Source organism: Hylobates moloch, unplaced genomic scaffold (assembly GCF_009828535.3).
Source record: "Hylobates moloch isolate HMO894 unplaced genomic scaffold, HMol_V3 SCAFFOLD_8, whole genome shotgun sequence".
Classification (NCBI taxonomy): domain Eukaryota; kingdom Metazoa; phylum Chordata; class Mammalia; order Primates; family Hylobatidae; genus Hylobates; species Hylobates moloch.
This window is the reverse complement of record NW_026652283.1, coordinates 98,579,924-98,595,719: the sequence shown is the minus strand read 5'-3', so window position 1 is coordinate 98,595,719 and position 15,796 is coordinate 98,579,924. Positions and strand designations below refer to the sequence as shown.

General features: G+C 39.6%; 1 protein-coding gene across 1 annotated transcript in view; it reads right to left on the bottom strand.

The window, feature by feature from the left end:
* Nucleotides 1-15,796, bottom strand: part of GADL1 (glutamate decarboxylase like 1) — a 169,400-nt gene that overhangs the window by 65,316 nt on the left and 88,288 nt on the right. The window contains exon 12 of the mRNA XM_032159142.2: nt 10,330-10,529. Within this exon, the coding sequence (XP_032015033.1) occupies nt 10,330-10,529 (200 nt within the window). The remainder of the gene's footprint in view (nt 1-10,329; nt 10,530-15,796) is intronic.

Below are 15,796 nucleotides of genomic sequence, written 5' to 3'. Positions count from 1 at the left end.
TTATTTGAACACTCAGAGGCCATTGTAGAGTTATTAGTTGGCCTAATCTTGATATTGCTGTGTCTCAGAAAATTGGAAAGCCTGAAGAAGAGAGAGATGGGGGGAATGGCCAGTTGGACAGCAGTCAAGCTTTCCAGCTTCTATGGGTGCATTCTATGGAGCCCCAGAGCAATTACAACAGTAACATCAAACAGAACTGATGACTCAAACATTTTTATTATGAGAATTACGAAAACATAACACAGACATGAAGTTAGCACATGCTGTTGGGAAAATGGCACTGATAGACTTGCTCCATGCAGGATTACCACAAACCCTCAATTTGTAAAAACAAAACCCCCAAAATGCAATGCCTGGGAAAATAAGGTTAAGCACATAAAATAAAATACTCCTGTATTAACCATGTTTCCCAATGATACCAGAAACAAATTTTAGAGTGACAACATCCAGTGGTGGTGAGAATATGATAGAAAGCTGCTACAAACCTTTTAAATTAATAATACTCATATCTTATCAAGCAAACCAGTTTTGAAATGCTGGTCTACCAAGAAAAAAGTTATATCAAGGATAGATAGTACATATAAATATATGTGCACATATATGCTGTTATATCTAAATCTCTGTACTGTGGGTGTATAGGTATATTCCATACAAAATAACTAGAAACAAGATTAATATTCATAAATAGGGAATTAAAATGCTGACTATAGCAACATAATGTAACCTGCAGCTATTAAAATGAATGAATTATATCCACTTAAAGCACAGCATGATCATGATAAATTAGTAAAAGATAAAAGTGAGGTTCTGAGAAATGGGGATGATTTGATTCAATTTTTACACTTTTTTTTTTAAATCTCTATCCACATGTATATACAAAAATAGTATGGAAGGATACGTCATAAATTGTTAGTTTACCTGAGGGAGGGGGAAAGAAGATGCAATGGGGGTGGGGGAATTTTCCATTCCCTTTTTATATCTCCTTTCAAAGTTTCATATATGTGGTTACTTGTACAGTTTTTGAAAAAGAACTTAAAAATATAAAACAAATAGATGAATATACTTCCTACCTATAGGAGAAAAGCTTTGTGAACCATCCTTTTTCTCACCTTTTCAGGCACAAATGTACTGGCAATCTGTTAACTCAAAAGCTTGTTATGATTTCATCCTGAACTGAGGCTATGAAGAAAGCTTTCTCCAGAAATCTTGGGAATAACTTTAGAAGATTCTAATTGTGCAGCTAAATAACTTTGTGAATCTAGGCAAATTCCTAAGTCTTCCTGAGCCTGCCTCCATTTCCTCATGCATGTAAAGATATACAAAAAAATTGGTAAAATCCTTCCAAGTTATGACTACACAAAACTTGCATGTATTAACCATAGTATCATTTTAAAATGCTTGTCAAACTGGCTAAAGTTGCTCCTGGGGGAAAGGCATCCTAAAACAGAATTATTTCTGTTAAAACTCTTTTTGCTAACCACGTAGATCTGGGCTTTGTGTTGGGGTAATGTTCCTATCGCAGTCACTCTCAGAGCCTGTTAAAGCCCGGTGATATGGTTTGGCTGTGTCCTCACCCAAATGTCATCTTGAATTGTAGCTCCCATAATCCCCATGGGTCATGGGAGGGACCTGGTAGGAGGTAAATGAATCATGGGGGTGGGTTTTCTCATGCTGTTTTCATGACAGTGAATAAGTCTCACAGGATCTGATGGTTTAATAAAGGGCAGTTCCCCTGCAGATGCTCTTACCTGCTGCCACGTAAGACGTGCCTTTGTTCCCCCTTCACCTTCTGCCATGATTGTGAGGCCTCCCCAGCCACATGGAACTGTGAGCCCATTGAACCTTTTTCTTTATAAATTGCCCAGTCTCAGGTATGTCTTTATTAGCAGCATGAGAACGGACTGATACACCCAGTGTAACACTCCAGCTGAGTTGAAGGTAGAGGTGATTTGAGGCAACAGGGGATGCAGCTATTACTATGATAACAAAGGTCTTACACCAGAGTTTTCAAACTGTGCTCCATGGTATACCATCTTAATAGAGGTTTTCCACATAAAAAGTCCCACTATCAAATAAGTTTGAACACTGCTAGGCATATCAATTAGATTGATTTTTGTCTATGCTTAGAGGTACACTTGGCCAGGCATGGTGGCTTATGCCTATAATCCTAGCACTTTGGGAGGCTGAGGTGGGCAGATTGTTTGAGTCCAGGAGTTCAAGACCAGCCTGGGCAACATGGTGAAACCCCATCTCTACCAAGAATACAAAAATTAGCCGGGTGTGGAAGTGTACATCCATGGTCCCAGCTACTCAGGAGGCTGAGGTAGGAAGGAGGATCACTTGAGCCTGGGAGGTGGAGGTTGCAGTGAGCCATAATTGTACCACTGCACTCCAGCCTAGGTGAGAGAGCAAGATCTCCAACAAAAAACTATACTTGGCTTAATTCATAAGGCCATTTGTCAAGCTGGTTGGATTGTTCAATAATATCAGGAACCAGTTATTTACTATAATTTCAGCTAGCCATGCTCTGTGTTAGGGAGGTTTCCTCTCATGTTCACAAGCAGCTGCTACAGCTCCATACGTCCCATCCTTATACAGCAGTGTCCAAAGCGCAGAGAGGGCTATAGCAAAAGCACTTTAAGTTCTATTTAGAGAAGAATATTTTCCCCAGAAGTCTTCACAGTATCTTGTTGACTGAGCCACCTACCCTCCCCTAAACTAATAATTGGGGAAGATGGTTGACTAAACCAATGTTCCCAGCTTTTGAACATTGCTATGTGAACAAAATCAATGTTCTACAGGCAAGAGAGAATGGTCCTTGGTGAGCAAATCAACAGCGTCTGCATATTGATTAAAGTTAAAAAATGCTTCTATATTACAGGCCCTCTCAAAGTTTTAAATGTCCTAATGAGTACTTCGAATTTCCAGGAGAGGAATAATATAGTAGTTAGCATCTCCCAGACATATTTAACAATGGAACTATTTTTTGAAGGATCATCTATTAAGATCTCTTGGAAGTCTACTGGCCACAGCATACTTTCATAAATGCTGGTTTAGAAGTATTTCTACTATAAAGTACCCTATCCTCTTCTTAAATAAATGCTTAAATGAAATGAGTTGTTGGGAGGAAAGCCAAAACGTTTTAAGTCACCTCTGCCTATGTTTCTAGGGATAATTTATTCCTCATAACTTTTTCTGCAATATATGAAAACAGCCTAAAGACAAAATACATTTAATAAACTAATCTTACATGGTGGAAGCCAGAAAAAAAGTACGTTCAGTTTGGGGACATAATGCAGAAACCATAAACTACTATCAAAAGGTATTCAAGTAAGTGGACTCGAAAAGCAGTAATAACTTCATAGAACTCTTTGTCCCTTCCACTAACCTTGGCATAAAAGAGAGAAAAAATACATATTTAGAGTTTTCACCAATCCTACTGTGGGGTAATAACATATTAATATTCTGGCTTGATCTTGGCAAATGCATTAATGATAAACTTGCTGCAAAACAACTTTTCTTTCTTACAAATATGCTTCTAACATTAGAGAATCTCAGTTCTCAGATTGGTTATATAAATCTCGCCCTTTGTTTTTATTTCTCTTGTCCTTTTGCAAGACATTCTTTCCTCTCTGAAAATAGCCTTTCCAGTCCCTTTCTTACTTCAGCAGCCGCTTAGCGCCTCCCTGAACCATTTTGGACCAAGTTTCTCTCCTAGTCTCATCTTCTCATTTGAAATCTCTTCTGATGCATTGAGCCTCCCAGAACTCCTGAGATTTTTCCATCTGCTTTCCATATGCTTTGCATATATCAGCACATGTCACATGACTTGTGGAATTCATCACAGACACCCACGTGCTCTATTCTACTGTAATTGTAACTTTTAAAAAGATCACCAATATAAAGAAAAATAAAAACGAAGACTGTTCCCTAGTCTTCCAGACTCTGTACCTGCCATCACCTAGAGAAATACACTGGCACAAAAGCACCATTGTGTAACTGCTCACCTTTTCCATACTGATAACAATAAACCCCTCGGTGTCCATGCAAGTCTATGAAATGATTTCCATCTGAGAGATTGCAGAGATTGTGTGTAAAGGGAATAGATAAATGATACTCTGGAGACCAAAGTAGCAGAGTGGGAGTTCCTGAGCTGTTTGTTGTTGTTGAAAAGACTTAGACATGACTCTTCTAAGCCTGCTTGAAAAATTATCCCTTAGTGGATATCCATTTAACCTGAATGCCATAACAAAGGCCTAGAAGGTGCCCTCAGCAACAGGTAACCTAGTATAGTAAAACATTTTTTACTTTCCTAGGCAGATATCAGAAATGTACAGTCACTGGCTTTGTGCCATAGTGGTAGTTTTAAACCTGATCCCCCTGGGTTTCAATTATGCCCAGTAATCACATGTTGCCTTAGGCTCTCAGTGTCACTGATTTTCAAACCAAAGAAAAAAAGCATTTTAGTAATTAATATTTTCTGGGAGAAATGTTCTCTCTTCAATTGGGTTGACAGGGTCAAATGGAAATTAGGAAAAGCCTTAGAGGTCTCCTAGGCACTAAATTTTTCCTTGCTAAATTTCTGACAACCCATAAAATTGGAATCATTGTCCTCTTGAAAGTGTCTGCTCTTACTTTCCCAGGGGAAGACAAAGAGGGCTATCTGATCGGTGCAGTGATCATTGGTCTATCAAAATCTCATCCTTAAATCTTAGTCAATAAAAAACTTCAAAGTTAAGCTCCATTTAGATTCAGGAATATGGAAACATTATTTCTATGGAATCGGTATAATTCTTCCTGTATCATTATCAAAGGAAAACAGTTGCACAGCTTTTCCAGTATTTGATACCTGACCCTAGGGCCTAGGGAAGTGGATATTTTAGCTATAAGAGCCTGCCAATAACGTGCTCCTCAAATACTAATACAATCATCATGTGCAGCTTTACTTTGCTGGAGTTATCTACTGAAAGAAGTTACACTCCTTGGAAACAAAACAATGTTACTGTGACTTAGAATTATTCCAGGTGGAGCCTTCCAACCATGGGTGAAATGCTTTTGATTTGGTAAACGCTGAAGCAAGTTGCCAGGCATCAGTGGGCTTCATGGGAAATATCTTGACCCTGTCAGTGGTTTGAACTGATTATGCTACTTCACATTACGCACCTGGTTAGAAGACTGGAAGAGTTAAGATTATAGCTGGAAGAATTAAGATTATGGCTCACAGAACCAGTGGTGGTCTAGGGCTAGTTTGTAGTGGTTGAGAGTCCACTGTTAAATATTCAGGAATTTCATCAAACTACAACCATTGGTAGCTTGCAATTTACTATGACAAATATTTACACCATGAAAATTGGCAGACTCTACAAACTGGGGCTTTCTTTTCCTTCTGAGAGCCAATTTACCTGCTATACTACTGCATATAGGCTTAAGCAAACAGAATAGACCCTAGAATTGAGAAAATATTCTATCTTTCCTAAAAAGCAGAACTACAAACGAATCAGTAATTTGAAAAGAAATAAATCATGAAAATAAAGCCCTTCTGTTGCTAATTTACTATAAATCTTAATTCTAGAGAAACTCTTTCCAAGTTGTATAATTTCACATTCATACCAAATTACATGCCTCAAAGTACTCTGCCCTTTTCCTTGGCATTGGAGGCAGACTTTTGCCAACCCCAGGAATAGACTGTTGGATATCAAGAGTGTGGAAAGTTAAGGCAAAAAAACTATTATGGGTAACAGCAGGAAAGAAGAGGGATTATTTTTCAAATATTTAAACATAGGTCACAGTCGGCAGCAATGCTCACTAAAATGTTAATTCAATTCAACTTGACAAACATTTACAAACAATAAGTGTTGAATTGAATTGAAATGTTAACATTTATCCTCCTGTGATATTTCTCTGCAGAAATTAGAAAGTATTCTTAGACTATAAACTAAATTCCACCCTGAGATGAATGTTAACTTTATAATAAATACAATCATAAAATATAACTAACCTTATTTCAAGCTTAGACAAAATAATGCAGAGATTCTACCCCCATTTAAATAGTGCAAGAAAATCCACAAAAACGGAACAGAGTTTCCTGGACTTCTAATTTAGTGAGCAGCTATAAATAATTTATGGTAGACCGTAGACCGTCTTGTTTTTTCACCACTGGGTTATCTCCCCACTTCTAATAGAAGCACTTTAACCCTATCTCTAACAAAGGTACCTTCATCTAGGCTCAGTACACATTCTATAAAAAGGAATTGACACACTCCCCAGTGCCAAGAGAGAGCAGGTGAATCATCATTACTACTGAGAGCATCACATTGCCCTAGAAACCATGACTGATTCAGAGATGGATATTTACCTCACTCTCAAATAAACTTTCCTCGGGATTGTTGAGGGAGGAGTACTTTATCCTTTTGATCTTAAACTTGAACCTGGAAGAATATAGATCTGACACTCTTTGCATCCATCTTCCTCCATAGGAATAAACCCAACTTGAAGGAAAGCAGAACTGCAAGATGCAGAGAGACCGAGGACTGTTGATATTGTTTAAGAACCTAGACCAAGCCTTCCAAAAGTCATCACTACACTAGTCTTAAAAGCCTTAAATTACCTTTGTTTATAATATCTTGAGTTAATGTTTCCATCGCTTACTACCAAGAATCCTCATATAATATTCACAGGTTTTTCAAACTGCTTCATACCCATAATCACCAGAATTACTGACTTCTAAAAGTCTTCTGAAAATGCCAAAGCCATCTCTTTACCTGTCCTTATATCCAAGCCCTTTGCCATGTAACTCTGCAATTCTTCCTGCTAAAAGGCAGAGGGCACTTCCCACCTCCCACCTCCTCACATTGAGTTTAGCCATATGATTTTCTTTGACCAAAGGAGTACAATGCAATCAGCTACAGATATAATACAATCAGGAGTTTAAAGTGGGCTTACATAATTGGTTTGCCTTCTTGGCCTTCTGTCATGGCCATCTCAAGAATATGTGCTGGCTAGTATGCTGATCAAGGAATATGAAAGACATGTGGGGAGTAGACTCAAACACCCCAGCCACTATGATATGATATAAAGTCATGCTAGCCAACATTTAGACCTCTAGGGGGAAAACAATTGTTTTTTTAACACATTCAGACAGCTTGTTGCTCAGAATACCCATACCACTCCCAGTATAGAAAGAAGAAATTGCTATAAATCTCTAAGAAGGTCCTACATGATTTTCCAAGTGAACTGTTAACAGGGAGTAAAGAAAGACTATCTAAAACAGAGTTCAAAGCCTGATGCCTATATACTGGCCAAGCAGTTAAGTAAATAATAACTAAAACTTAAATAGCATGTAGGACATCCCAGGCATTAATCTAAGTGTTCTACATGTATCAATTCCTTTAATCTTTATAGTAACTGTTTGAGATACGTGCTATTATCATTTTACTGGGACAAAACCGAGGTGCAGAGAGACTAAGAAACTTGCCCCAGTCACATAGGATTTAGGTCTTGAATCCAGGTTGTCTGTACCTCTATGCTATTAGGCTAGATTAGTTGCTTAGGTTTTTTTTTTTTTTTTTTTTTTTTTTTTTTTTTTTTTTTAAACTGTAAGAAATGATTAGGGACTGTGTTTCTCCAGAGTCAGGCATCATCATGTTCAGCTAATTGTTACCATGTGGGACTGAGAGCATTCTAAGCTTTGAGAAAAGCAAATCCAGGTTTTCGAGAAATTTATTTTTTTAAAAAAGCACTTCAAATATTTAAATGTTTGAATGTTTAACACCATGAAAGTTAACCCTGAGCAGTATAAGCCCAACAAAACACATTTAAAACTAAATTTGGCTATGGCCTGTCCACCACTGATCTAAGTTTAGCAGTTCAGTCCTATTCAAGTAGCAATATCTGGCATCTACATCTCGAGCTTTTCTAATGTTCTTGAAAGTGTGACAAGTTTTATTTCTAATGTTACTACAAGGCAAGTAAACATGGTACTTCCACACTGCCTTTCCCTTCAAGACTTAAGCTGCCACCACAACTCACAGATTATCTGCTTTTCAGGTCCTTAATGTCGCATCCAGACTTTTGCGTCACCTCACACCCAGAAACTTGGGCCTGTTGCTCCTTCCACCTAGGTCATTCTTCTCCCCTTCTGTTTTAGTCCGTTTTCATGCTGCTGATAAAGACATACCTGAGACTGGGAAGAAAAAGGTTTAATTGAACTTATAGTTCTACAGTTCCCTGAGGCTGGGGAGGCCTCAGAATCATGGTGGGAGGCAAAAGGCACTTCTTACATGGAAGTGGCAAGAGAAAAAGAAATGCAAAAGCAGAAACCCCTGATAAAACCATCAGAGCTTATGAGACTTATGCACTACCATGACAGCAGTATGGGGGAAACCGCCCCCACGATTCAAATTATCTCCCACTGGGTCCCTCCCACAACACCTGGGAATTATGGGAGTAGAATTCAAGATGAGATTTGGGTGAGGACACAGAGTCAAACCATGTCATTCTGCCCCTGGCCTCTCCAAATCTCATGTGCTCACATTTCAAAACCAATCACAACCTCTCAACAGTCCCCCAGTCTTAACTCATTCCAGCATTAATCCAAAAGTCCACAGTCCAAAGTCTCATCTGAGACAAGGCAAGTCCCTTCTGCCTATGAACCTGTAAAGTCAAAAGCAAGCTAGTAACTTCCTAGATACAATGGGGATACAGGTATTGGGTAAATACAGCCATTCCAAATGGGAGAAATTGGTCAAAACAAAGGGGTTACAGGACTCATACAAGTCTGAATTTCAGCAGGGCAGTCAAATTCTAAAGTTCCAAAATTATCTCCTTTGAATCCATGTCTCATATCTGGGTCACGCTGATGCAAGAGGTGGGTTCCCATAGCCTTTGGCACTTCCACCCCTGTGGCTTTGCAGGGTATAGCCCCCATCGTGGCTGCTTTCACATGCTGGCGTTGAGTGTCTGCGGCTTTTCCGGGCACACAGTGTAAGCTGTCAGTGGATCTACCATTCTGGGGTCTGGAGGATGGTGGCCCTCTTCTCACAGCTCCACTAGGCAGTGCCCCAGTAGGGACTCTGTGTGGGGGCTCCGACCCCACATTTCCCTTCTGCACTGCCCTAGCAGAGGGTCTCCATGAGGGCCCCCTCCCCTGCAGCAAACTTTTGCCTGGGCATCCAGGCATTTCCATACCTCTTCTGAAATCTAGGTGGAGGTTCCCAAACCTCAATTCTTGACTTGTGTGCCCACAGGCTCAACACCACGTGGAAACTGCTAAGGTTTGGGGCTTGCACCCTCTGAAACCATGGGCTGAGCTGCACCTTGGCCCCTTTTAGCAATGTCTGGAGCAGCTGGGATGCAGGGCACCAAGTCTGTAGGCTGCACACAGCTTGGGGACCCTGTGTGTCCCCAAGCCCACGAAACCATTTATTCCTCCTAGGCTTCTGGGTCTGACGGGAGGGGCTGCCATGAAGACCTATGACATGCCCTGGAGACATTTTCCCCATTGTTTTGAGGATTATCATTCAGCTCCTTGTTACTTATGCAAATTTCTGCAGCTAGCTTGGATTTCTCCTCAAAAAATGGGTTTTTCTTTTCTACTGTATCGTCAGGATGAGAATTTTCTGAACTTTTATGCTGTTTCCCTTTTAAAATGGAATGCTTTTAATAGCACCCAAGTCACCTCTTGAATGACTTACAGTTCCATATGGCTGGGGAGGCCTCAATTCATGGCAGAAGCCAAAAGACACTTCTTGCATGGTGGCAGCAAGAGAAAACAAGGAAGAATGCAAAAGTAGAAACCCCTGATAAAACCATCAGATCTTGTGAGACTTATTCACTATCACAGTGCAGTATGGGGAAAATAGCCCCCATAATTCAAATTATTTCCCACCAGGTCCCTCCCACAACACCTGGGAATTATAGGAATACAATTCAAGATGAGATTTGGGTGGGCACACAGAGCCAAACGGTATCACCTTCTCTTCATTACATCTCAGTTGAAAGTCACTTCCTCCAAGGAGCCTCTGCCAGTGCTCCTCAAGAACACACTTAGAGAGCCCTCCTGATTGGTCTTGGAGACTCTATACCTGACTTGCCAAAAAGGAGGGTCATTTGTGTATCTCAGTAGACTAGGATCTTGGAGGGAGGTGGCAGGACTGCTCTGTTCATAATTCCTAACACATAGTAGGTACTGAGAAAATGTGTATTGGATGAAATAAAGAATGCACAAATGAAAACATGCACTTGCAACACATTTCAAGTATTACTTAGGTCTTCTATTATAGACAGTCACAGATACATACACACACAGAGAGAGAGAGGGAGGCTTAGTACCTAGATAAAGCAAGAGCACGATTAACTCTTTCTTCAAGGCCTAATGTACCCAGGGCCTTCCAGGTCATCCAGAACTTGAATGCATCTGGTCTTCTGCTACATTGGATAGACTTGTCTCCTGTGTCATAGCTCACATCATAGAATTTATCCTGCTGGAAGAGGTAAGATGCCTTGGCAGAGTAGCATTTTTTAAGAAGATCCTTTGAAAAAGAAAAAAAGATTACAAGACTGTTAAACTTTAAAATACAACTTGATTTTTGAAAGCAAACACACAAGTACACACACAATGTGTATATTCTACTACCTGTGCCAAATGTACATCTCACTTTGACTGCCTTACATCAGATACAATCACTGTACATTGACTTTCAGATACACATTACCCACGGTGTTACCAAACAAAACCTCAGAGTTGACAATGCTAAAATCCATCTTCACAATTTTACTGAGTATTGAGAAGCTGAGAAGACCATGTCATTATCACTGTGACATCAAGGTGGGCCAGTTTTTCAGTGTGAATAAAACTGTAACTCAAAGTGCTCTCCATTAGCCAGAAAAAAAAACCCTAACATATTTACATATGTTATACAATTTCATAAGCCAAAAAACTAGGTTTTAAGACCTTCTCTTTCATATTTATTTGAAAAGGCTAGACCTGACATAACTTAGGGATAAAAACCCAGTGAAAGAGCTATGGAAGAGGTAAACAAGAGCCAACAAGTTTTCACTACCACAAAACATCAGCTATAATCCCACAGGGCCTTTCGTGTTTGTCTCATGCTGGTTTTATTTGCAACCAAATTCCTTTTTCATTTACTGACTTGTTATCATTAAGATAACAAGTGGGTGATAATTTACTATTCTTCACGATTATAGGGCCTTTGCCTCGACCTGAAATCATTAAAGTTGAAGCCATGCTGTCTTCAATATCATCTAGTGTCTACAAAAGCCAAGATTTCCTAATCGATCATTTACAGCCCTGACAACTCCCCCAAAATATTTTAGATCCTTATGCTCCTCAGTGGAGCCAATGTGCTCAATGTCCCCGAACCACTACATCATGTCTCATCTATGTCTTTTCTTATACCATTTGCTTGAATCTCACTCTATTTTGACACTTGACACTTTCAAAAGAATATATGCAGTCTATTTATAAGCTGTGAAGTTTACTGACACTAAGCATCGCCTGCCTTCTTTCCCAGGTCTGCCCTTCCATCAGGTCCTATCTCAACTTTTTCTTCCCCTTGAGCTTCATCTGCCCCATCTCATTGGGCTCAAAGGAATAACTGGTATTTGGCTGCATTTGTTGGCCTTGGTCCTGTGCTTTCCCCATGCAATGAGCAGTCACTACGTATATTCTCTCCTTGTGTGGTCAAGCGGTTCTTGGGAGCAGGAATCATTTCCTATCCATTGTTATATCCATGTAGCTTAACACTGCTGGGCACAGAGCACTCTCATTAAGCTATCAAGACAATGATTCCACTCCCAATGCCCTGACATGTGGTATGAATATTATAAACACAGGTAGATGAGCTTCTCATTTGGTGCATTTTCCAAAGTTTAACAATGCAAAACTACTAGTGGTATAAAGGAAGCTACAAAAAACCTTCTCAGTAGACATGGGGTCCTAGAAAATGTTTCCTTCTGATCACAGAATGTATTAAATATGCTTCATCTGACTAACCAACTTGTGCTAATTAGTTGAATGAAAAGGAAATCTCAAGGTATCTCATTTCAAATGAAAGCATAAGTTTGCTGACTTAATTTAAGCAACATTTTCTTGTATAGATACTAGTCTGGATCTAAACATACTCCATTACAAAAAAGTATGATTTTATACTACAGAGAAATTATATACCAAATATAACCAAGAATTACAATATGCCCCTCACCCAGTCAGTATCCACGATAAACTGAGTATAAAACTGATGAGGCTGGGCACTGTGGCTCACACCTGTAATCCCAATGCTTTGGAGGGCTGAGGCAAGAGGATCACCTGAGGTAAGAGGATCACCTGAGGTGAGCAGTTTGATACAAGCCTGGGCAACATAGACCCCATCTCTACAAACATAAAAATTAGTTGGACATGGTGGCATGTGTCTGTGGTTGTGGCGTATGACTGAAGTGGGAAGATCACTTGAGCCCATGAGGTTGAGGCTGCAGTGAGCACACCACGGCTCACCAGCCTAAGCAACACAGCGGGACCCTGTCTCTAGAATAAGAATAAAAAATATTAGTATGCCTTCAGCCTGGTTCTGATGGGTATTCTTGAGAGATACAGGGAAAGAGCAGATTGCTCTGACCTGAACAGTAAAATAGAAAAATCCCTTACTTTTAAGTCTTAGATTTTATCATCAATATCTCTCCTCTGATCATAGTTGCCACTGCTGCATCTCCCGCCCTCAAAAGTCGGGAAATTTGGTTATTGTTTCCATAGCAACTACACTCTGATCATCTATTATAACACTAAAAGGCCACTGCGTCTACTTTAAGGACAAATCATGCACACAGGTTCACAACACAGGCGCGCGCGCGCACACACACACACACACACTTGCATTATGATTATAAATTTACTGTCACCAACCATGAAAGATTAAAAATCCCCAAAGCAAACAAACTTTGGTCATTTCTTGAGCAAGTTTTAGGGGCCTATGGTAGTGATTGAAAGGGAGAGGAGGCTCATCCATTATCAGAAGACAAATTGTATCATCATAAGCAAGTGGAGAACAAGAGAGCCAAGAAAGCAAATAGCAGAATAAACAATTTTAATTTTATGGCACTAAAAAATTCTGCCTTGGGAAGGTTTCCTAAAGAACAACTTGGAGGCTTGGGATTTACTTTATCAAAAATAAACTTTCCTCCCAAAGATTTCGCTTTGCATTTTAGTTTATGTCCTTGTATTAAAATGGATGAGATGCCCTTTAGTTTTAAGACACCAACTAAGAGAAGATGCTCAGATCTCCAGAGAAAACATTTTAGAATAAGTATAGTAAAACTTAACATTGTTGAAAATAGTTATTATTGTCCTATCAAAGAGAAGCACCATATTTATCTTGCTCATCTTCATACTCTTAATCCTAGCAAGACAATAAATATTAGTAATATGGCTTTCAGAGACAAGTATCCAACGAAAATACAAATTGCCTTATATTGTGATATTAATTCAAACTCTTCTCAGGGATTAGTAGACATTGTATTAGGACTTGTACAGTGGCAAGTGAAAGAGACTTAAGCAAAGGGGAGTACTTTTATAGGCTTGTATATTTAAAAATCTAGTCGTATATAATCTTCAGGCACAGTTGAATCTGGTACTAAGTAACATCCATTATCAGGAATATGTCCTTTCATCTTGTTGTATTGTAGCCTGTATTGGCCTCACTCCCTACACGGAAAGTTGGTAGGAAACCTGAAAACTGAAGCTTCCAAGTGGAATCTGTGAGCATGGAGAGAGGCTCTGTTTGGAGACAGGAAATGACGAAGAGAGAACTTCTCTGGTGGTGCTACTAACAAAGATTCTCTTTCTGACTAACATTTAGTTACTTAGTCTGAGTCCTCTAGGTCTCCACCTTGACATTTATCTTTCTGTAAATGCATCACCCTATTGTGGCAAGAATCTTCCCAGTCAGTTTGGAAAGAATCTCCCACCCCAATATCTCCCTTTATCTGACCAAATTCTTCATCCTTCATACTTGTTATCTGACTAATCTAGCCTGCCTTCAGCAAGAATCTTGTTAGATGTCTAACCTGTATCCTTTTATTCCTAATGTTTTCTTAGTCATTTTCCACCTACTAACTTCCCAACCTGCCCCTTGGCTATGAATCCCTACTTGTCCATGCTGTATTCAGAAGTGAGTCCGGTTATACTGAGGTCTATCCCTCATTGCAGTAGTTCCTGAACAAAGTCTGTTTTAACTACTTTACTGTCTGGTTCTGGTTTTCTTTAACATTACCCATGTAGAGAGAGACTCTTGGCCTCCTAACCTCACTATCTTATATGAACCTTTTGTGTGACCAAACCTAGCAGGAAGCCAATTGGCAAAAGAGCCTGGAAAATATGGCTTTTAGGAGTCTGGCCCTTTTGCAGAGCAAAGCAGAGGAAAGTAAAGAATGGATTGGATTATACAGTAAAGAGAAGCACAGAATGACAATGACAAGCACAGAAACCACAACTTTTAATCTCCCTCTTTGCATTCACAACACCTAACCTAGCACATAATAATATTAATGACCAGAGCTAACATTTTACTGAGCTCTTACTATTTTCCAGACACTTCATATGTAATAACTCATTTAAATCTCACAACCACCAAGTGAGATGAATTCTATTTTTTGTCAACTCCTTTGTACATTTTGCAACACAGCAAGTTAACTACCTAAGTTCATGTAGCTACTAGGTGATAGGGCTAGGTTTCAAACCAAAACTGCCTAGATTCAGGGCCTGAACTCTAACCTATTATACTGTATTGCAGCGACAGTGGGCACTTAAATACGTGTGAAAGAGGGTACTCCATTTGGAGAGGTTGGTGAAAAGGAAAATGGCAGAAGAGAACACTGAGCTAGAGGTCAAAATAACTAAGATCCTGTTTCAAACTCTTATTTTTTCCTATAAATATGACCTCTGGTCTTACCACCAGTAATATACTGTTTATAAAGCATTTTGAGATCTTTATGAATACTTGTGAATCTGGTAATATTATCCAAAATATTCACTCATTATGTGAATGAATGAATCTGTAGGTTGCATATTCTCCTGGCCAAGCCATCTTTGATTTCCATAGGCCAGATCAGATTCTGTGGTCTCTTTTTGGTCAGTGATCCCATGGGTCTACTAAGTCAGGATTCTGTGCACCAGCAGTCACCAGCCTTTTTTTTTGGCACCAGGGACCAGTGCTCATGGGAGACAGTTTTTCCACAGATGTGGGGTGGGGTATCGGGGAGATGGTTTCAGGAAGAAAGAGTTCTACCTCAAATCAGGCATTAGAGGCTCATAAAAGGATCACGTGACCTAGATCCCTCTTATGCATGGTTCACAATAGTTTGCCCTCCTATAAGAATCTAATGCCAAGACTGATCTTATGGGAGGCGGAGCTCAGGTGGTAATGCTTGCTCACCTACCACTCACTTCCTGCTGTGTGGCCTGGTTCCTAACAGGCCATGAACCGGTACAGGTCTGTGGCCTGGGTGGGGGGATCCTTGCTGTCCACAACAAAAACCTTTGTATTTCCTCCTTGCAATCATGTTTTTCAGCTCATCAAAGAAAAGCCACCAAAAGCTCTTCCCATATGGCCCTTCCTATATTCTGTCCTATGTCACCATATTTACATGCAAAAAAAAAGTCTAAATGACTTAGAAAATAGGAATAGTAATCATCTTTTAGTAATTCATCTAAAAATTGAGGACCTATTATATAACAAGGACTATCATGCAGGAGCCTGGGTATACAAGCCCATGAAGGTGCTAAGTA